The sequence below is a fragment of the Sturnus vulgaris genome, chromosome 15, assembly GCF_052056855.1.
Source record: "Sturnus vulgaris isolate bStuVul1 chromosome 15, bStuVul1.hap1, whole genome shotgun sequence".
Lineage (NCBI taxonomy): Eukaryota > Metazoa > Chordata > Aves > Passeriformes > Sturnidae > Sturnus > Sturnus vulgaris.
In genome coordinates this window covers 9,594,946-9,615,664 of record NC_142257.1, presented here as the reverse complement: position 1 = coordinate 9,615,664, position 20,719 = coordinate 9,594,946, and the positions used below count along the sequence as shown (strand labels likewise).

General features: G+C 38.9%; 1 protein-coding gene across 2 annotated transcripts; it reads left to right on the top strand.

Annotated features, from left to right (window-relative positions):
• The first annotated feature begins 54 nt into the window (after window positions 1–54).
• On the top strand, window positions 55–20,311 carry SEC24A (SEC24 homolog A, COPII component). Of its 2 annotated transcripts, none has more exons than XM_088173697.1 (23): window positions 55–197; window positions 4,789–5,310; window positions 6,718–6,876; window positions 8,518–8,595; window positions 8,912–9,075; window positions 9,676–9,848; window positions 10,319–10,421; window positions 11,114–11,240; window positions 11,575–11,684; window positions 12,064–12,176; window positions 12,848–12,966; window positions 13,608–13,663; window positions 13,982–14,188; window positions 14,484–14,604; window positions 15,139–15,297; window positions 15,802–15,975; window positions 16,060–16,170; window positions 16,557–16,732; window positions 17,719–17,856; window positions 18,530–18,634; window positions 18,771–18,863; window positions 19,368–19,471; window positions 19,852–20,311. In XM_088173697.1, exons 1-23 carry the CDS (start codon window positions 149–151, stop codon window positions 19,964–19,966), a joined length of 3,276 nt encoding a protein of 1,091 aa, XP_088029823.1. In that variant the 5' UTR covers window positions 55–148; the 3' UTR covers window positions 19,967–20,311. The 2 variants fall into 2 exon arrangements, with proteins under 2 accessions (XP_088029823.1, XP_014738914.1); XM_014883428.2 differs by having other exon boundaries at window positions 65–197; window positions 8,909–9,075.
• Window positions 20,312–20,719: the final 408 nt, after the last annotated feature.

Genomic DNA, 20,719 nt, shown 5'->3' with positions numbered 1-20,719 from the left:
CCGCCCCCTTAAGCCGCAGCGCCACTCCCGGAAGTGCCACGTGTCCGCAGTGCGACTGCGCGCGCCTCCCGGCAGTTCCGGTGGGTCCATCCCCCCCACCCGGGCCGGCGCCGCCACACGGGCGGCTCCGAGCGCGCCCGGCCAAGCTATGGCCCAGCCCGCTGGGTCCCCCGTCGGCCAGCAGCCCTACAGCAACGGTGAGTGCGGGGTCGGCTCGTGGGGCTCAGTGTGGGATAGGGCCTGGCGGGGACGGCTCCTGTCCCGCGGCGCTTTCCCCGGGCCTAGGCCGCTCTTCTCTCCGGGGCAGCGGGGACAGGAGCCCGGTATCTGCGGACAGAGCGTGGGAACGGGGTTTCGGGGACGACCCGTTCGCTGCCTGGGTCGCTGGATTACACCCGGCTGAGCTCAGCGGTGCTCATCCTGCAGCCCAGTCACCCGCGGCCCGAGGCGAAACGCAGCTGAATTAGGTAGGAAAGGAGCGGCAGCGGAGCCGAGCTCCCGGTGTGACCCTGGGAACGGCGTGGGGCGGTGGGAGTGGGGGTGAGGTGCTGTCGAACCGGGAAGTGCCCCAGGTGTCACCGAGGAAAGCACAGAGAGGCTCATTAGGCAGAATAAATCTTCAATCTGATTATTTTTAGTGGCAAAAATTGAGTACATTTTTCTGTCGGTATGAACGACGGCGTCTTTCAGAGAGCCCGTGTCTGTGCTGCCGGAGTAACACGCCCGGCTCGAGCTGCCCCGGACCGTCCCTTAGCCCGGGTGGGTCCCTGTCGGTGGCATGGGTGACACAGCCGAGGTTTGACCCTTTGGAACGGGGCTGTACATGTGGCACTGTGGTTATCGCTGAGCTCAGCCTGTGGCGCTGCGGGGCTTTCTTGTCATTCTTGTAAAGCCGACATTATCTGGTTCTGTGTTCTGCAAATTGGGAAAGTCTTGATTACTTTCTTCCCCTCAAAATGTTGTTCTTGTTTTTTGTTTTTTTAAACGAGATATTGAAGGTGTAACGGAACTTACTAGCCAGTGTTTTAACATAGGAATAAGAAATTCAAGGCCAGCCTTGTCTCTGTTTTCGTTGCATGTGTGCAAATCTGTGCTGATGGGAAGTGTCTCCTGATTTCACATACGCATCCTCTGCACTTGCTTCCTTAATTATACACTTGTGTGTTTCAGTAGCTGTGCTGCATCATAAGCAGTTCAGTTATAAAGAAGTATTTTGATTTTTCTTCCCCTTCCTCCTGCAATTTGTTTATTGCTTTTCTTCAAAGTTATTAGCAAAACGACAATTTGCAATTAACTGTATAGTTGCTTCTAGGGTGAAGAGAATGGGAAGAATATGAATGTAGTGTGGAGAGAGAAGTTCAGTCCTGAAGAGCTTATGGTCTGAGCAGAGACTGTGCAAAGAGAATGTTAGCTAATGGAGTAACTGAGTGGGATGATTTAGAGACTGGCATTGCTTTATGTTTGCTCATTTCCCTAATGTCGATTAAGCACATAATGGAAGTTATGGAGAGGCAGTCAAGAAAGAAGAATTTCAGGCAACTCAGCTGTCAGGTGTATGAAAAATAAAGAACTGAAATGTAGACTTATGCAAATACTAGGTAATAAAATTAAACAGTTGTTATGGTATGTTAGAGGTAAGGTTTGGGTTTGAAATAAATTGTTCAAGCATGAGCTGTTCATAGCATTGTTTAAAATATATGTTGAGAGGCTGCTTTATACTAATACCAAAGCCTTCTAAAACAGTTTTGGAGGTACTGAGTGCTGTAGTGGTGCTTACAGTGGTCTGTGAGGAAAGAAACCTGTGAGCAGGACAATAAATTGTTTTACAGCTGTTAGCCCTTCCTTGCAACTTGTTGCTTGCTGAAGTGTTTGCAGGTAACTCCTTGAGCTTGCATGTCTACTAAGGCATTAAACTGTCGCAGCAGCACCATGTGCTGCCCGGGAAATTGTTTGGCACTGAGCTTTGGGTTGCTTAGCAACAACCTTCCTCGCCTTCATTTCTGTTTGTCTTTTAATAGGACCAGTATTCTGTACTCATTTTATTGCAGATGTCTAATTTGTTTTCCAGCTGATAGACCTGAAGTGCAAACAAGAAGGAGAAACAATTCTTTTTGAAAATATTTTGCTCTTCTCATGTGATACCTTAGCATGGTACTTTGAAGTCATGAAGTGCTGTAGGAGCTGTTGAGTTTGGAATCCAGTGGGTCAGAGTCAGGTGAAGTGGACACTGGTGGTGTTTGATTCCATTGCATCTGTTGGGATGTAACTTTTCAGAGTGTTTATCTTTGCATCTCCCTGAAGCTTGGAGACCTTGTGGCTGGCAAAAGTGATGTGCTGAGTAACTGGCTTGGAGTAGGGGACAATGAAGTTCTGTGTTGTGGAAAATATTTCTTGGATCCTGGCCATCCATGGTAGTACTTTGACCATTATATAAAACGATCAAGGAATCTTCATATATATATTCTGGTGCTATTCCTGATCTCTTAGAAACATTAAATGGCCTTGTGTTGTTGTAGAGGAGACTTCTGCTGTTAAATAGGTGGCCTTTCTTCTATTACTAATTCATTTCTGTGTTCTCTGAGTGTTGGCTGTCTAGCTGCTGTGCAGGTAAAATAGAACTTCAGTCCACACTGAATTCCTTGTTTGTTTCTGGCTTCGCAGAAAACTAGCAGCATTTTGGGAATGCTGGACAGCCTAGATACCCATCTTGACTGACCTATCAAAGAGTAACTGGCTGCATCCAAACAGCAAGTCCTGCAAAGTTTTTGTGCACTGTGAAACTCTTTGTAAAGGGATTTTATCCCTTAGTGCTAGTTCTATAGCTTTTTTGGCAGCTTTGTGCAGACTTGTCTTGGAAACATGAACTATTACATGAGGATATCAAGATTTTTCATTGTGCTTCTGATTTTTAAAATGAAAATTGGAATTGGAACATTGTTTTGTGGTGAATTTGATTTATATTTTTGCATTAAGTGGCATAGAAAATACCAAGTAGGTCAGTTTTTTATATCACGTCACTTACACTGTTTTATCTTCAAGCAGGGAAAACAGTGCTTAAGAGAGCAATCCAAATACTCTGCCTGGGATAGAGGGTAATACCCTAAGGTGAAAAATCAAGTTATTAAATCAATTTGTATTTGTTCTGTATTTTTCCTGCAGTTTATAGTGATATTATCAGTGTTTGTGTGGATGCAGTCAGAAGGTTTGATAAGAATTCATAATTTTTAAAGTTAGCAAGTTTAATTGCTGATGGGGTTTGTAAATTGATTGTTGGAAACCCATGTGATACACTGCAAGGTAGTTTTTGAAGGTTGCTCATAACTGTAAGCGTTTTTGTCTTTGTGAGCTTTTTCTTTAAACACCGTTGATTTTAGAGAATTATTAATTGCAAATACCTATGATCAGCATTGGGTATAACTGGATTTTCTAACTGAAGTATAAATTGCATGTTGAAATTAATGGTTGGAGAGTAATATGGTATGTACCTATTATGCACAAATAAGAGGCAAAATGATCAGTGCAGTGTTTGTCCTAACTAAGAATTTCAATGTATTCTGCATTTAGCTGAATTTATTGTCAGAAATGTGTGAGTTACTTTAACTTGGAAATGTGAACTTGCTCGCCTTTCAGAATTTAGCCATTAAGTTTCAGTAGGAATCCAGCCATCTTTTTTATAATGTGTAACTGTGTGTGGAATGTCTCCAGTGTCTAAGCTGTGTTTTTAGGGGATTAGGAGAGCCACAATGTGACTGGCTGAACTAAATGATACAGCACTGGAAAGTGTTTTGGTAGTTGTGAAGGAGTCATAGCTGGCTGTGGCCTGCACTATCTAGTGTGTTCTGCACAGAAGGATTTCACTAAAAAGTTGATAGTCTATCTTCAGCATGAACATTTTGTAGCAGTGCTATGAACAATCCATGGTAGTACCTTTCGTGATGGAGCTCATATTGCACTGGAAATACCGTGGGATTCTGTTAACCTCTTCCTCTGTAAAGCAGGAATCTGATTATGTTCTTGCTTGTATTGTTTACTCTTAGAAGGGTTATTAACCTTTTTTCAGTTTTTTTTCTTCAAATGAGTAAAACTTAGTTTATGTGTACCAACCAACAAACGCATAAAGAGCATCATCAACCTGTCAAGTTTTTTAATTATTATTTTTAAAATTATTTTATGGTAAACTTACCCTTCATTCTCTGTTGGTGACCAGTTGGCCACTCACATGAGCAGTATGTGTATGAATAGTTCTCTTACTAAAATTAACTGCAGAAACTTGCATAGATTAACTCGGTCACTTGAGAAGTAGCATAGTGACCTATGCTGACACTTGGCTGGCAGTGGTTGTGGTAAGCTGACGTGTTGGTTGGTGTCAGCCATCATGTGAAATGATGTTCTTACACAATGAACTTCTGCTTTCGGTCTGCTCGTGTGTGCCACTGCCAGTGGTGTGGGACAGTGCTCCTCTGTGGGCAGCTTGCTTTTGGGAGCTTCTGAAAACTGGATGGGATCCTGGATCCTGTGTGAGTTTCGATCCAGGAGCATTGATGGTACTGGAACGTTTAGTGATTTCAAGGTTACTGTAAAACAAAATAAAGATGTAAGTGTTGATAGCAAAATACTGCTGAACTCATGTCCCTTGCAGTTGTACTTCTGTCACACCTAATGGTTTAAATTAAAAATGGCTTGGATACTAATAAAATCCTAAGGAAATACATTCACAGAAACATCTTTTATTTTCAGAAGTGACACACAACCCTGACTTCTTAAAGAGTGTAGTTTTTTCCATTCCAGGCCCTGTTCAGAATGAGCTGATGCATTCCCCAGATGGCCAGGAATACAGCCCTGCAGTTCCAGGATCGTACACCCATCAGACGCCAGCTAAGGTTCCTCCACATCAGTCTTCTGGACAGTATAGCTATAGTGGCTCTCAGAATGTTTCTCAATTAAACAATTACCAAGGACCTGGCCAGACTCTCAATAGACCACCAGTGGCAGCTTTCTCCGGGTCACCAGTACAACAGCCAGGTCCTGTTCCACAAGGGCTGCTGCCTGTATTACAGAACTCAGCTGCTGTGTCATCTGCTGGGAGCTTTCCTCCTGGAGCCAGCCCACCAGTGCTTTCAAACTGGCAGTATAGCCAGACTCCCGTGAGTCAGCCACTTGGGGCTCAAACAAGCCATTTGGCTTGTTTGCCTGCGACAGGGTCAGCTCAGTCACCGTCGTCATTATCAGGAAGTACAAATCCTGCAGGGAGTTATCAATATGCTGCTTCTCCAGGGGCTCCTCCACTGCAGAATAGCTACGTGAAGCCAGGTAACCAGAACTGTTTGATATTTTACCAATGTCCATTTTTCAACAACCTTTTAAAATAATGAGTATAGAACTCTGAGTATGTCCCTCTGCAGTGACATTTTGCTTGTGGAAGATTGTTAAAGCGGATACACCCATCAGAAATACTCGGATGTTTTTTTTGGGGGTTAGAAATGAAAGTTCTGTGCCCAGGTTATGTGTTTCAGCTGGCTGGAGCAGGTAACTCCTGAATGGTGTCCCGCTGCTTTGGGATGCTGTGTGTGGGTGATGCTGTTTCTGTGCCCTTCACAATTTCCAGGAGTAACTGTTGGAGCATTAGCATGTTTCAGTCCAGGACTTCATAATTGAAAACTGGTTCTATTTAGTGAGTATGTTCAGTAACCACTTGATTCAGGTAATTTTTTGTATAGCCTGTGAGGTTGATGCAAATAACTGGAGCACAGCCTGGAAAGAAACTGAAAAGCATTCTGTGCTGTTGAAATAGAGTTCAATTCAATGGAAAGCTTCCTTCCCCCAAACTTGTAGTTTTCACATTCAATGATAATTTTAAGTCTTCAGAAAGTACTCTAAAAGTAAGAGATTCTGCTCCTGCTGCTTTACTGCTGGTATATGCAGTGGTAAAAGCTTTTTTAACATGAAATAGCTCTATTGTACAACTTGTGATTATTATGGAAACACAATTAATACTCAAGTTTCTCTTTGCCAAACTGCTGTATATTCGTTTTTTTCTGACTAAGCATGCAAACAGGACTTAGGTATGGAAATATTTTCCATGTAAAAGCAAATAATTTTTCTTCTGAAGTTCTTTTAGCCTCATTAGAAATTTTTATTGATGCTAGGTTTTTTTTGTTATATGCCTGCCTAATTTTCTAATGCTGTTCAAAATGTCTTAAGCTCACAGAATTTATGAAACTATTTCTGGGACTTAATTGGAATAAACAGTACTTTGGAATTAGTGAGGAAAATGCTGAGAAATTTTGGAAAGTAGCATATGAAACAAGAGCAAGTGTTTGGAATAAGTAATTTTTATATCCATTCAATCCTCCTGAGCTATTTCCCTGGTATTTTTTTTGTATAGAAATGATCACTTTCAAAATTAGTAAACTTGTTTGGTGATCACTCCAAATTTGGTTAGAGTTGGGATATTTTCTGTACATCTTGAAATTCTTGCCAACAATAGCAACAAAAAGCTGAAAGATCAGTAGCTATTGGAACCCACAATGAGAAAACTATGACAGAAGCAACCTGAAGTTGAGACCCTCTATCTATATGTTAGGATTTATGTATCTCATGCTATTCATCCTCTAATAACAGGAATAGTTAGAATTCAATCTGTGTGTTTTTGTAACAAAACTTTTGTGACTTTTTTCAGGTGGGTTAAACTCCTCCTAAAAGTTAATCTCTTTATAGGATCTGCGCCTCCACCAGTGATTCAGCCTTTAACTCCACTCCACCCTCCAAGGCCGCCTTTAGGAGTTCCTCCAGTTGGTGGTCCACCTAGGCCATCAACAGCGGTAGCAGGACCACCTAGCACACAGTTTCTGCTAAAATCAGCTGCAAACCAAGAAGGTAAGAAACAATTTGCTCTTTATCTTTAAATCAAACATTGCAACTTGCTGTAATATGCAACCTTTAAAGTCAAGCACATTGTTCTATTAGAGACTGAAATTGTAAAATTGATACTAATACAGCTAATGATTTAATCTGAAAAGACCAGGTAAGGACCTGAAAGAATAAAAATTCCTGTAAACAGACGTTAATAAAATTTAAGAAATTAACAGTTGAAAATAGATTTTCAAGTGCTGTTTTACATGGCCGTGTCACCTGTAGTTGGCATCACTTTTTTTTCTTTTTTGTGTTATAAAGTGATAGGGAAATTCTCCTTTCTCTGCATGCCTGACTACTGTGAGGACAGAAGTCCATGTTTGATTCCCTGTATTGCTCATTGTGGAGGGAGAGATGAAATGTGGATCTTGCAATTCCTTGATGTTCATGTAGCTGTACCTTATTCCCTGTGTAAAATCACTGAAACGCATGTCTTGCATTTGTTAGTTTTCTGGAGGAAGTTACTAGAGGCTATGAAGTGTCAGCTGTTGAAGACAAATACCTGACTTTGTGTCTCCTGTGTGCGCTGCACAAATATGCCATTGTTTAGGAACTCCTCAGGGCTCTGTATCAGACAGGCTTCAGTTGTTTGGCTTTTAGTGTCCATGCTAGATGGGGCCATGTGTGAGTCGGCAGCTTTATTTTTACATACATAGTTCTGTCAAAGCTGTTGGTTCTTTGGGTATTCAGATTGACAGTTTCTCATGTGTGGTAGCTCTGTGAGCACAAGAATAGTATATTCGGATTTAGATTAGTTTGGAATGTATTAAATGCATTAGGAACAGCTTTTGCTTAGAAAATATTTTCTTCATCATCAAGATAAACATTTTCAGAGCCCTGGAGAGATAAAAATGTTTAGTGTGTAAAGCAGGTTGACTGCTGCTAGCAAGATTCACTGTGTAATATAAGTTCCTTTTATTGGGTCATCTTTGAAGATTTTAAGAAAAAATGGTAATAAAAATAGAGTACCTACTTGTCCTTAGCAATATATAGTTAATGTATTTAGATGTAGTTGGCTTACCAAAAACAGTCCTTTGGGGGCACTCTCTGAGTTTCAAGGCTTTTCCTATCTTGACTGGTATGTGACTGTGTCAGAGTTGTTGGTGTTTGGTGAGCAGTAGTGGACTAAGTGTGTAAGTGTAAGAAGTCTGGTGTTTCTGTGGATTATCAGTGGAAAAAGTTCTTCAGGGAACTCTAAGCTACAGGTTGCTTGGAAAACTGCAGCTAGCCTAAAGAGACTTCCTCTGCTGAGGAGGGGGTGTCCCCTAACCCTTTACTGCGTGTTGGCTTGGAAGCTATGGAAAATCCCTAATCTGAAGTACTCGTAAAAGATTATTTAACCAGGAGTGTAGGGACTTTTGTTTTCCTTAAAAAAAAGTTTGTTTTATGAATGTCCTTTGAAGTCACATCTGCAAGGGACGTGTGTGAGAGAAAGAGGACGAAGTGTATATTTAATTCAGTTTCATCCTAGGTCAAAACTAAAGTAAATTCAAACTATGCTTGTCTTAATATTCACCCAGCAAGTAGGATTTTTTTTTGCAGTTACTTCATTACAACTTCTTTGTAACTTGTGCAAATTTCTCCTGTGGTTGTTTTTCTTTAAAGGTGATGCCATGTCTGCTGCCAGTGATGGGTCTGTAGTGCAAAACAGCTATGATGCAATAGAAGGTGGTGGCCTCATGGGTAAGGCTTTGGGAGTCAAAATGGTTATTATTATGGAACTTTCAAGAGTCTGGGAAGGATAGGAGTTTAAGCATTTGCGTACAAACATATGTACTTGGTTCAGTGCCTGTCTTGAAGCTAGATGTGGCATTTGAAGTATTGACAATTAGCATGTCTTTGTCTGTGATATGTAAAGTAGGTGATAGCCCTTTGCAAAGTTGACAGCAGCTGTATTTTTTACACTTAGAAACTAAACAGGCAGCTCTCATGCTTTGCTAATGCCTCAAGTAAGATACAGTTCTTCAGCAATTAATTATCTCTACTCTGCTTCCAGCAGCTCCACATTATTCTCCTGCAGCCCCAAATCTTAAGATGAATAGAAGTGTTGGGTATTCTTACCCTGCCTTACCTCCAGGCTACCAACATACTTCTCCACCTGGAGCACCAGGAATGAATGCATCTGCTTTGCAATATCCAGATGGATCAAAACATTTCCACCAGGTAAAGATTGTCTGGTTTCTACCTCAGTAGTACCTCTGGTGGGGGCGTGTGGGTAAAGAAGAATGATGGTAGCATCTGTAGGATGCTTTTTTTGTTCCCTGTTTGGGCACCATTTGTTCAAGAGGGTAGACATCATTCAGAATTAATGCTTTTGCCTATGACTTGTTACAAGTTTGGAAAAGCTGTGTGCCAGCTCTTTGTATAGTGTTCTAGTCTCAAATCTGTTCAAGATGTTTCTTTTGAAACTTTCATTTGCTTTTGACATGTTTCTGTTCTGTGGCATTGTTATTGTTAGCAGAAATACTTGCTTATTCTTCCCCTGAACTATCAAAGTGAACTGACCAACACTTTCACCAGCTGAGCCTCTGTATTTCAAGAGCTTTATAGGCAATTTATGCTACTTTTTTTCTCTGTTATGTTACATGCATAAGTAAAGTTCATGTGGCAACCAGTATTTCTAAATATTTTGATACAATGGCACTTAGTACATGAGCAAAACAAACTGAAAGGAATATATATATATGTGTGTGTAGTTTTAAGTGGACTGTGGGTTTCATCCAAGTAATTGGTGCTACTTTGTGAATTTTTTTTTTACTCTAGCCTGCCCTGGGCACTAATCACTTAACTGCATCAATGGGTGGCCTGAGTCTACAGCAGGAAGGGTTACGACCTGTGAATCTTCTTCAAGAAAGAAATATTCTTCCTACCACCCTTTTGAAGGCTCCTGTCCCCAACTTGCATGAAGACATCCAGAAGCTCAACTGCAATCCTGAGTATGATTATGCATTTGCTATAATGCATCAAAATAAATAGAAATAGAAATTCCTACTTATAAATATAACTTGACAAAATATTTTCTTAATTTTATGAGTAGAAAATATTGAAAATGGGCTTTGCTGTTTTAAAATAAAGGCAGTAAGTGGATTTAACTCTGAAGAGGGGAAAATCATGTTTGTAGAAAGTATGAGGAAAAATTCAACAAGGCAGCTATAGATAGGTATGGTACAAAAATCTTATGTCTGGCAGTGAGTATGCATGAGAAAATATAAAATTGGACTTAATTCAGTCAGGTCAGGCTGTGTGTCGAGCTCAGATAGAAAAAAAAATGATTTGACAGAGATAGAGAAGATCTTTCATGTGGAAACAGAAATTCACTGTTAGCAGCTCTAGAAAAATATACTGTACTACTGAAATAATAATTTATTTGAAAGCCTCTGAAAATAACCCTTTGTCCTCCATGTAGGTTGTTCCGCTGTACCCTGACTAACATTCCTCAAACTCAGGCCTTATTGAATAAAGCCAAACTTCCTTTGGGGCTCCTGCTTCATCCTTTCAAAGACTTATCGGTATGAGAAATATTCAAAACTTTATGCCTTTACAGAGTCCAGAAAATGGACAATCAATTATAAAACAAGGGCAGGTATCTTGGCCCAGAAGAGCTACCATAGTAACTGACGTTTCATTATTTCATACAGATCGCTGTAATTTTTCTCAGTTTTTTCTCCCTACCATTTTTAAACCTTCAGGTCTCACTTCCTACTAAAAAAGCCTCTCAAACCTCAAAAAATCAAAAGCTTAAAGGCAGCTCAGAATTTGGACTGTTATAGAAGGCAATGCCTAAATTCTAGATTGTCATGTATCAGTTGTAGTTATTAATTTCAAATCTAGTACTAATTCTAAACTCAAGACTTGACAAGGTTGAAGGGATTTGGACATCATGAGACAGTCAGAATACTTTGAATTTAGCAGTGTCTCCTAAACACTAATTGGGATTTTTTTCTCAGTTTAATTGATTTTTTTCAAAGATGTGGGCTTTTTTTTTTTTCCTCCCTGGTTTCGATCTGTACTGGGTGCAGGACTTGTTCTTAAACCATCAGTGTAAGGAATTTAGAGGCTTAGAAAGGGAATCTACACAGTCAAATATGTAAGAGCTCAGTTTCTACCTGTCATATTAAGAAACTAAAGGGATGCTGTGAGGATGCAGAAGTACTCCTTCTTTCAACAAGGATGCTTTAAAACAGGAAGCTTTTCTTTTCAGCAACTGCCGGTGGTCACTTCCAGTATTATTGTGAGATGCCGTTCCTGCCGGACGTACATCAACCCTTTTGTCAGCTTCCTAGACCAAAGGAGATGGAAATGCAATTTGTGCTATAGAGTCAATGATGGTGAGTTTTAAATGTGCTTTAAAGTGTTGCAATTAACCTTTCCCACCTTGGCCTTTGAGACTGGAGTGTTGTTGGCCACATCAGTAGGGGCATTGTTGTCAATCCCGCTGGGAGTAATGAGAAATGTTTCGCCGTGACAATGGTGTCCTTAAAGAAACACAATATGCCCAAGTAGTCCCTCAGAGTAGTACCCTTGCACAAGTGTGAGCTCCATTGCCTGGTGTAGTTCTCCACATGTTGCCCAACAGCCACCAAAGAGTATAAAATATTTGTTTTAAAATGCAGCATAGCCAATACTAGTGTGAAATACTAATATATAAACTTATCTGCAAAGTTCCTGAAGAATTCCTGTATAATCCTGTGACAAGAGTTTATGGAGAACCTCATAAAAGACCTGAAGTCCAGAATGCTACTATTGAGTTTATGGCTCCATCTGAATACATGGTAAAGCTTTATTTACTTTTACTTATTCTTTCCCTTTGTTTTATTTTCAGAGGGAAGTCAGAGAAAGCTTTGTTTCAGAGGATGCTTTCCAGTTCAGTAGAGCAGCTGTTGCCTTGAGTGTATCTGAGAACTCATGGGGAGAACTTCAGAGAGTTCACTTCTAAACGTTTATGATGTCAAAGTTGTTCTGTATTTAGAAATTGTAGATATTTTCTGAAGAAAACTAGAATTCTGGTATTACCAAATGCGAGGCAAATGCATTCAGAAATTTTAGCTATCATCTGCATGTTGTTTTAACAGTTTAAGCTTGCAATGGAATGAATAAACACACTCTAACAAATGTGATTTGAAAATTAAAGATAATCTTTTCTTTGCTTAGCTGCGTCCACCTCAGCCACCTGTGTACCTCTTTGTGTTCGATGTCTCTCACAATGCAATAGAGACAGGATACTTGAATACAGTCTGCCAGACCTTATTAGACAATCTTGATTCGTAAGTACTTTTTTCTTAAAATCTCCAATATTCATTCCTGTTAAGAAACTTATGATTGATAGACACCAACATGCCAGTCCTTTCTGTTTGGAAGACAAGTTTCCTAGTCTGGGCAAACAATGGCCAGTGTTGTGTTAAAATGTGCCATAAAGCTGTAGACTCTTTCCCATCCCAACTACACTAGTATAAAAGGCAATTTTGAAGCTTGCTTTTCAGTCTGACTCTTTCCTATATACTTTATCAATCCCCAAAAGACTAATATAAGCATCATGTTTATGACATCTTTTAAATTAAATTATAAGCTGAAATTTAGATAAATATTTGCTGAAAAGAGTCATACATCTAATAAACTTCTCATAAAATGTATCCTGTTTGAACTTACATAAATACTACTTGGATTTTGCAGTTTATTTCTTCCTTTTCTTCCACTTCTGATTACCCTTTTAGGAAGTTTTCACCTGCCTGCTAGGTGACTCTACCATCAGTTGCTTTTTTGTTGTGGGTTTTGTTCTTTCCAAAATGATTTAGTGAAGTTCTTGCAGTCTAGCTGTTAAACTAACTTGCTTGGTAACAACCATGGAGAGATGCAGAGGATGTTAAAAAAAAAAAAAAAAAAAAAGCCTGCAGAAATAAAATTTCATCTCATTGAACACCATATGTCTCCTTTTCAGGCTTCCTGGGAACACTAGAACAAAAATAGGCTTCATAACGTTTGACAGCACAATCCATTTCTACAGTCTTCAGGAAGGTCTCTCTCAGCCTCAGATGCTTATAATTTCAGATATTGAAGGTATGCAAAAATAATTTTTGTGATCACTACCTATTAATGACTTCTGGTTATGACAGCCTTTAAAAATATGTATCTGGTGGGAGTTTCTAGATCACACCGTTAGTCTCTCTCTAGTAATGACTTTAGACGTACCATATGTGTGAGTTTGTGTATGAAGACATCTCCCTGATGTCTGATCAATGCTGTGGCTGCTCATGACTTCAAACATAAAGACAGCCTTCCTAACTTCTAGTTTAATTTGTACAATTCTCTAGATTCCTCTTGAAGTTCCAAATAGTAATGCTAGATACCTTTCTATAGATTTTCTTGTGGCTGGTACTTAGTGCTTGTCCTTCTGCCTTTTGTTTCAAATTACCTTTCACTGGATGTTATTGAGCAGGGTAGAATGAACACTGGAAATATTTGCTATGTGATTTTATTTAATAGTCTTGATTATCCTTCAGCTCTGTTGATTGCTACTCTATCATGGGATTCTAGCCACAGGAATGCTTATGAGGAAAAAAAAAATCGTCCACATAATTTATGTTTACATGGGTTAATACTGTGTATTTTTTTTCCAATAAGTATGATGGTTGGCAAATAAAGTCAGGGAAAGCTTGACGTGTTTTTAAAAGATAAGTCATTTTTTTTTTCCCTTTCAGATGTATTTATACCAATGCCAGAAAACTTATTAGTAAATTTAAATGAAAATAAAGAGGTAAGAAACAAGGACTTTGTTATATAACTAGTGACATGTACATAATTGAGAATGTTTGGTAATTTTTTGATTAATTAATGCTCATTAACACCTGCTGTTCAAATGCCAAGTCTGAAGCAAAAAAGAAAAGGTCTTTTATCTATACCACTGTAAATTCTTGCCAACCTGAAACAAGGCAGTACTTCAATTTTTCTAGGATTTTCTCTCTATTACTGTAATATTAGAAGTGTTAATACTTGGTTATGTTTAGCTATCAGCTCTATATGAAGTAGAAAACCATGATGGGTCATAGGCTTAATACTGTTTTCTCACTTATAGCTAATTCAAGATCTGCTGAAGACATTGCCACAGATGTTTACCAAGTCTCTGGAAACTCAGAGTGCTCTGGGGCCTGCATTACAGGCTGCCTTTAAACTGATGTCCCCCACTGGAGGTAGAATCACTGTCTTCCAGACACAGCTCCCATCTGTGGGAATGGGAGCACTAAAGTCACGAGAAGAGCCAAACCAAAGAGCAACAGCAAAGGTTAGGAAAGCAAAATGGTTGAGAGTACTAACAACCCTGTTCTGTGCATAAAGGTGGTTCTGGGATTTCCTCTTCTGGGTTAATTTTGTGCTTGTCTTGCTCCTTTGTTAAAGTAGCAGAAAAAGCAAAAGAAAAACCAAGCAATATAAACACAAATTCATTACCTGATTTTTTAAAAATAAAATATTTTTAATCAATGATGGAGAATTGATTATAAGCGTCTGAAAACAGGCAATAAATGTATGAAACAATTTGAATTTCCTTTATATTTTGTAATAATCCACTGTGTTAACAGGATATACATTTGACACCATCAACTGATTTTTACAAGAAGCTGGCCTTGGACTGCTCAGGGCAACAGGTTGCAGTGGATTTATTTCTTCTTAGTGGGCAATATTCTGACTTGGCTTCTCTAGGTATGTCATACAAAGCTGGTTTGGGGCGTGTAACTCTTGTATTTTGAGCAAATGCATAAAATCTCCATTAATATTTAGTAGATGAACCTGATTTGAATTAATCTAGTATGTCATGATACAGACTTGTCCTTGCTGAGCCGTGACAGTGAATGGAATGTAGTCTTTAAGTCCTGATTTAACCTACTTATTTTCATGTCCTCCCTTAGTGGGTCAGGATTCTTGTGCTACTCATATAAGTAGTGAAAATACTTTCTTCCTTTTAACCATTAGTGTCACTGCCTTTAGAGTAAGCTTTATTAGCATTTTAGGTGTTTTTTTTCTATTTAACCAAACTTTCAAGTGACAGCAATTTCAGGTCAATGAAAAATTATTTCATACATGAAATTTTATCTCATACTAGAATATACAGTTGTGCCACGTCTCTGTAAGCAGGTCTGTAACTGTGTATCTGAGTGATTTGCAGGTGTGAACAATTTAATAAAGACTGCAGCCGCAACTGTCTGCACTCTCCAATGTATACTGTTTTTGTTACAGGTTGTATATCAAGGTATTCTGCAGGTAGTGTCTACTACTACCAATCTTACCATCATAAACACAACCCTGTCCAGGTGGAGAAATTGCAAAAGGAACTGAAGAGATATTTAACTAGAAAAATTGGTTTCGAGGCTGTCATGAGGATAAGATGCACCAAAGGTCTGAATTCACCTTCTTAGATTTTTGGTGGGTGGAGAGGAGAGAAGTGGGTGTTTGCTACTTTTTGGGAATATTTTCACTAGTATTATAGCTGTTTTGTAACCTCAAATGATTAAAAGGCAAAGATTAGAAAAGTGAAATTCAGTATCAGGGATAAGACAACTTAAGACTGTATTTGCAGTGTTTTCTGGCATCCAAGTTCCAGTTTATAGTGGTTAAAACTGGAAATTTTCCTGGACTGCTATTTCAACAAGGGACTATTTTTATAATCTAGATACTTTCTACTACTCTTCATTCATTTGCCTTGCTAATTCCCACTTTCTGCTAGGCTTTGTGGATTCTTTGGATCAGTTGTCAGTTTGCAGTATTTACCTCTTCTGAAGAAAATGTATTTCATCAAGAGTTAACATTCCAGTACAGTCATATTACATTGATGGCAGATCTGTATATGGTGCCTGTACTTCACAGCTATAAGCCTCAAACTGATTCATTATTGTCTTGTAGGTCTTTCCATTCATACTTTCCATGGGAACTTCTTTGTACGATCTACAGACTTGTTGTCATTACCTAATGTAAACCCAGATGCGGGATACGCTGTGCAAATGTCAGTGGAAGAGAGTCTTACTGATATGCAAGTTGTTTCTTTTCAATCAGCTCTTCTGTACACCTCCAGCAAAGGTAAGGTTAGATTGAACCAACAGTGGCATTTGTAGTGTTGCTTCATAAAACAAGTATGGAGGTTACAATTTTCTTTTTTTGCAGGTGAAAGACGAATTCGTGTCCACACTATGTGCTTACCTGTTGTCACAACACTGAGTGATGTGTACCTAGGGGCAGATGTGCAGGCCATCACAGGGCTCTTAGCCAATATGGGTGAGTGTGCTAAGAGCTTGTTTGGGTATGCTTGGATTGTATCCTTAAAGGGCTGAGCAGTAATCTTCTGGGAAGTGGCATTAGAAGAAAACATTGTCCCTCATTCTAAGAGTGCTTTCAAAGTTGCAAACCTAAGAGTTTTGGTTTTAATGCTTGGCTTACATGAAGGATCAGTAGAGCAGTGTGTAATCACCTGGGCTTAGGCTTAGCCTGGTGCATCATTGTGGGCCCCCAGCTTTTTTCTGAAGCATTTGACTTCCCCTAGAATGTTGTAAAAGCTTAAGCTGCATCAACATATATGATAAAGTGAGAGAATTTAATGTACATAACTGTATTCCTGCCGAGGGGGGAAACCCCTTTATTTGAATCTTGTACTCTGTTTTCAGCTGTGGACCGCTCAGTTTCCGCTACACTGAGCGATGCTCGGGATGCCTTGGTCAATGCAGTGATAGATTCTTTAGCTGCTTATCGCTCATCCGTGCTGAGCATCCAACAGCCTGGTCTCACTGCTCCCTACTCACTGCGGCTCTTCCCACTTTATATACTGGCACTCTTAAAACAGGTAAGAGGGGAAAGGAAGCCAGGCAAGAGGATGATTGTTTGGCAGGTCAGCCTGAAGTAAAATGACAGTTCTTTGATGGAGAATGATTTAGTTCAGAAGCAGGAATTTAGAAGTTTAGTGTGCAAAACCAAAAGTATGTTTTAAGCAATGGAAGGGCAAAATAATAGAGACACTGAGAGTGTTTTCTCAGGAATCTCAATTTTGTCTGTCTCTGGAAATGTAGATCCACACAACAGTTCAGTGTGGATTAGAAGAGAGCTGAGTGCGTGGCATAGAGAGGGAGCTGGCTGGCTGTTATTGCAACAGGTTTAAAGCCTTTCACAGTATTTGCTCAGCGTAAGTATTTTTTAGTTGAATTTCCCTGAACTGATACTAGAAGTCATTTAAGTGTTGGATGAACTGGTTTCTTGATTGAAAAAGAAGTTTTGGATTACTACATCTTGATTAGGAATTGACCAGCATGTTCATATGGAGCTTTTGTGAAAGGCTTGATAAGCATTTGATCCAGTCAGTTGGGAGGAATGAGCCCTACTTTGATTTATAGTTTTTTTTTTTTTTTTTGGTCTCAGCAAGCCAGGACTATCTCTTTCTTGTAAATACAGACCGAAGATTCTGTACATTGAAGCCAACTGTAAACTGCTCCAATATTTATTCTTCTAAATTTTATCAAGTAGCATTTTTGAAGTGTGTCTTAGAGTATTTCAGGGTGCTTTCATCTCAGCTGTACTGCTCACTAGAAAGGATTGATGGTGCCAGGTTGAGGTTAATTCTAAAATCCAGAAATGAGAATGAGACTTGTATGATTTATATGTGAAACACTGAAGAGAACAATGGAGAAGTAAAATTCAATGAGAAAACACTTAGGGTACATCAAGTACCCTACTTATTTACAACAAGTAAGTTAGAAGTAAGTAGTAGGTGATGTGTGAAATTCAGCTTATCTTGCTTTGCTTTAATGGTTAAACTAAATGCCTGATTGTTTGCAGAAAGCATTTCAAACTGGGACAAGCACACGTTTGGATGAACGCATCTTTACCATGTGTCAGGTGAAAAACCAGCCCCTTGTTTACCTCATGCTCATGACACATCCCAGTCTGTACAAAGTCGATAATCTCACAGATGAGGTGAGTCTTTGCCTTGCTACATAAATCTGTTTGATCCCAAAGATTTGTGTGATGTGAAAGTAAATGTGTTAAAAATCTCTCAAGTTTACCATATTAAAGCTGCACAGCTAAGTTGTAATGTTTCATATTCTCCCACTTGCTGCATTTATGCATTTATTTGGAACTGAATTGATGAATTCTAGAGAGAAGCTGTGCTTTGCTATTATGAATGGATGGGCAAGGCTTTTTCCTAACTTATTTCACCTTTGCCTTGTGTCATTATCTTGTACTATAAATCACATATACATAACGACATCATAACGTGTTTTTTGTCCCTTTGTAGCTTCCTTTATTTTAAAATATCAAGCAGTTTTGAGAAGAGGGAATGTTTATGTAAAACTCTGAACAATTTTAGAAATCACATCTTTGGTACATAACAAATAGAATATTCCCGTTCTAGAACTAATTAACTAAGATACATTTGATGAAATTCATCTTCTCTAAATAAAACATTAGAATTAATTAGTAAATTGCTAATTAATAAAGTAAATTATCACTTTAAGTATGGCTTGAGCTAAACTGAGAAAAACAGTCCAGCTCCAGTATTCAGTGTAATAGATCCCACTCTTATTCAACGTTCTGTTCTGGCATTTTGCATCAAGATGTGAACTACTGTTTTTCATCCTTCTTTTAGGGGGCTCTTAACGTAAATGACAGAACTATACCTCAGCCACCTCTTCTCCAGCTGTCAGTGGAGAAGCTGAGTAGGGATGGTGCTTATCTTATGGATGCTGGCTCTGTAAGTTGTGTGGTGGGATGGATTTTAAAAAGTATCCAAGTTTACTTGGTGTGTTCTTTCTGAGAACCCAAAGTATGTATGAGACTGCTGAGGTGTATTTTGGGTTGGATTAATGATATTGATGGGTGTCTTTCAGGTGATGTTTCTGTGGATCGGGAAGAACTGTGGGCAGGGCTTTATCAGCCAAGTCCTTGGAGTTCCAAATTATGGCTCAATACCACAGAATATGGTATGTGCTTGCTCTGCACATCAATCGTATATACAGTGCTGCCAGAATATAATTTGCATGAAAATTAAAATACAGTACTCAGATACTAGCCCTCTAGTGGTGTAGATCCAGATTCAAGGAAAGAAATAATTTGTTGCCTCTTGAAGTTTCTTCTCATGAAGACACAGTAGGAAGAGGCTGACAATGATTGCGTTTCTCAGACCTGTGAGAACAGAGGAAGAATGCTTGCAAACAGTGAGCACAGTAGGTTCGTGGGAAATCCTGTAGTTTCTGCAGCAGAACAGGAATCAATCACAGCTCAGTCATGACCATTCTGACAGCTAATTGCTGATAGCAGTTTATTGCTCTTGACTATTTCAAGCCCCTTCAAAGAAGACAAGACTGAAACTATACCTCACAAAACCTATCTGTCTTTATACCTAATGAGTTGGGCTAGTTTGTGTTCCTTTTGCTGTTTTTCTGAAGAATACCCTTTTTGTATTAATGAAACCCTTTGACTTTTAGACACATCTCCCAGAACTTGAAACGGCAGAATCCATCAGAACACGAGCTTTCATTTCTTGGCTGAGAGAACAGAGACCTTTCTTTCCTATACTATATATAATAAAGTAAGTGGTGTTTTAACAGTCTTTTTGCTCCTTCAGCAGCCTGTTAACAATACATACTTGGATATCATATACTGAACTTTCTTTATGGAATTCTTAATTCTGTAGTCATATGACATATGAGTTGTCTCCAATTAGAATTTCAAAAAACTAAAAAACACTAAATATCACAGAAGAATCTTTAGGTAATGTCAGATAAATGAAGTAAATGCTGGTAAGAGCACTTACTAGGATTAATCACTGCTAAAGGATATTTGAGATCATCTTTTTGTGTATCCTTATGCTCTTGAAATGTCTTGCCACTTGACTTGTAACTTTATTATAGCATGGTAGCCCATGGCAAATGTTTATTCCATTCAAACACTTATATTTCTGTCTTTAAGGGATGAGAGTCCACTGAAATCAAGTTTCCTGCAAAATATGATTGAAGACAGAACAGAATCAGCCTTATCATACTATGAATTCCTCCTTCATATACAGCAGCAAGTGAATAAATGAAACACAAGCCTTTGGCTTACTCCTTTAAGGAAAGATTTTGCAGTAAAGAATGATTGTGCTTATAATATCTTCATTAAATCTGTGGCCTGGGGCAGTTGATGAGAAGTTCTCACTGTGATTTCAACGAACTAAAGCAAATAAAGGACCACATCTGAGAATCAAATGTGCAACTACATATTGTACCTTAAAAAAAAAAAATCAAACTGTTGGAACTGGTTGAGCGCCTTTAATTTGCTGCAGATCGTGTTTTTACTGTAAGTAGTTGCAGCATGAAGTACATTTACAAGGCAATACTGAAAAGGTGAAATACATTTTGTAAAATAAAGATTTCTTTGTTGTTCAAAATGTATATTTCTGTAACTTTTTTTTTTTTTTTTTTTGCTGCTAGATATAAAACCTCACAATACTGATCATGATTTGCAGGGAAATTCTTTCTAAGTACATCCAGTGATTACAGACAGAGCATCTCAATGTTCAACTTAATGCTTAAAGTAGCAATGAAAGAAGTGTTCATTGTGAAATGAACAAATGCTTGTGAAGTGTAGAATCCAGTGCTTGGATTGGATTATGGCTAATAGGACTAAAGGTAAGCTTAACCTGGATAAGGTGGCTGAATTTGTTGACGCTTTTAATAAGTCAGTATTCTAATTTTAAAAACAGTGGGGAAGAGTGGGCTCTACGTGAGGCAGATTTTAAAAAGTCATTGGCTGAGTTGGCAGCAAAAGCAGACTTAGATGGTAAGCTTTGCTTTTC

Coding starts and splice junctions, on each gene's coding strand:
- SEC24A (XM_014883428.2), top strand. CDS start 149: ATGGCCCAGCCCGCTGGGTCCCCCGTCGGCCAGCAGCCCTACAGCAAC. Junction 14,189..14,483: donor ACCAAAGAGCAACAGCAAAG/GTTAGGAAAGCA, acceptor CTGTGTTAACAG/GATATACATTTGACACCATC. Junction 15,298..15,801: donor GAGGATAAGATGCACCAAAG/GTCTGAATTCAC, acceptor ATTGTCTTGTAG/GTCTTTCCATTCATACTTTC.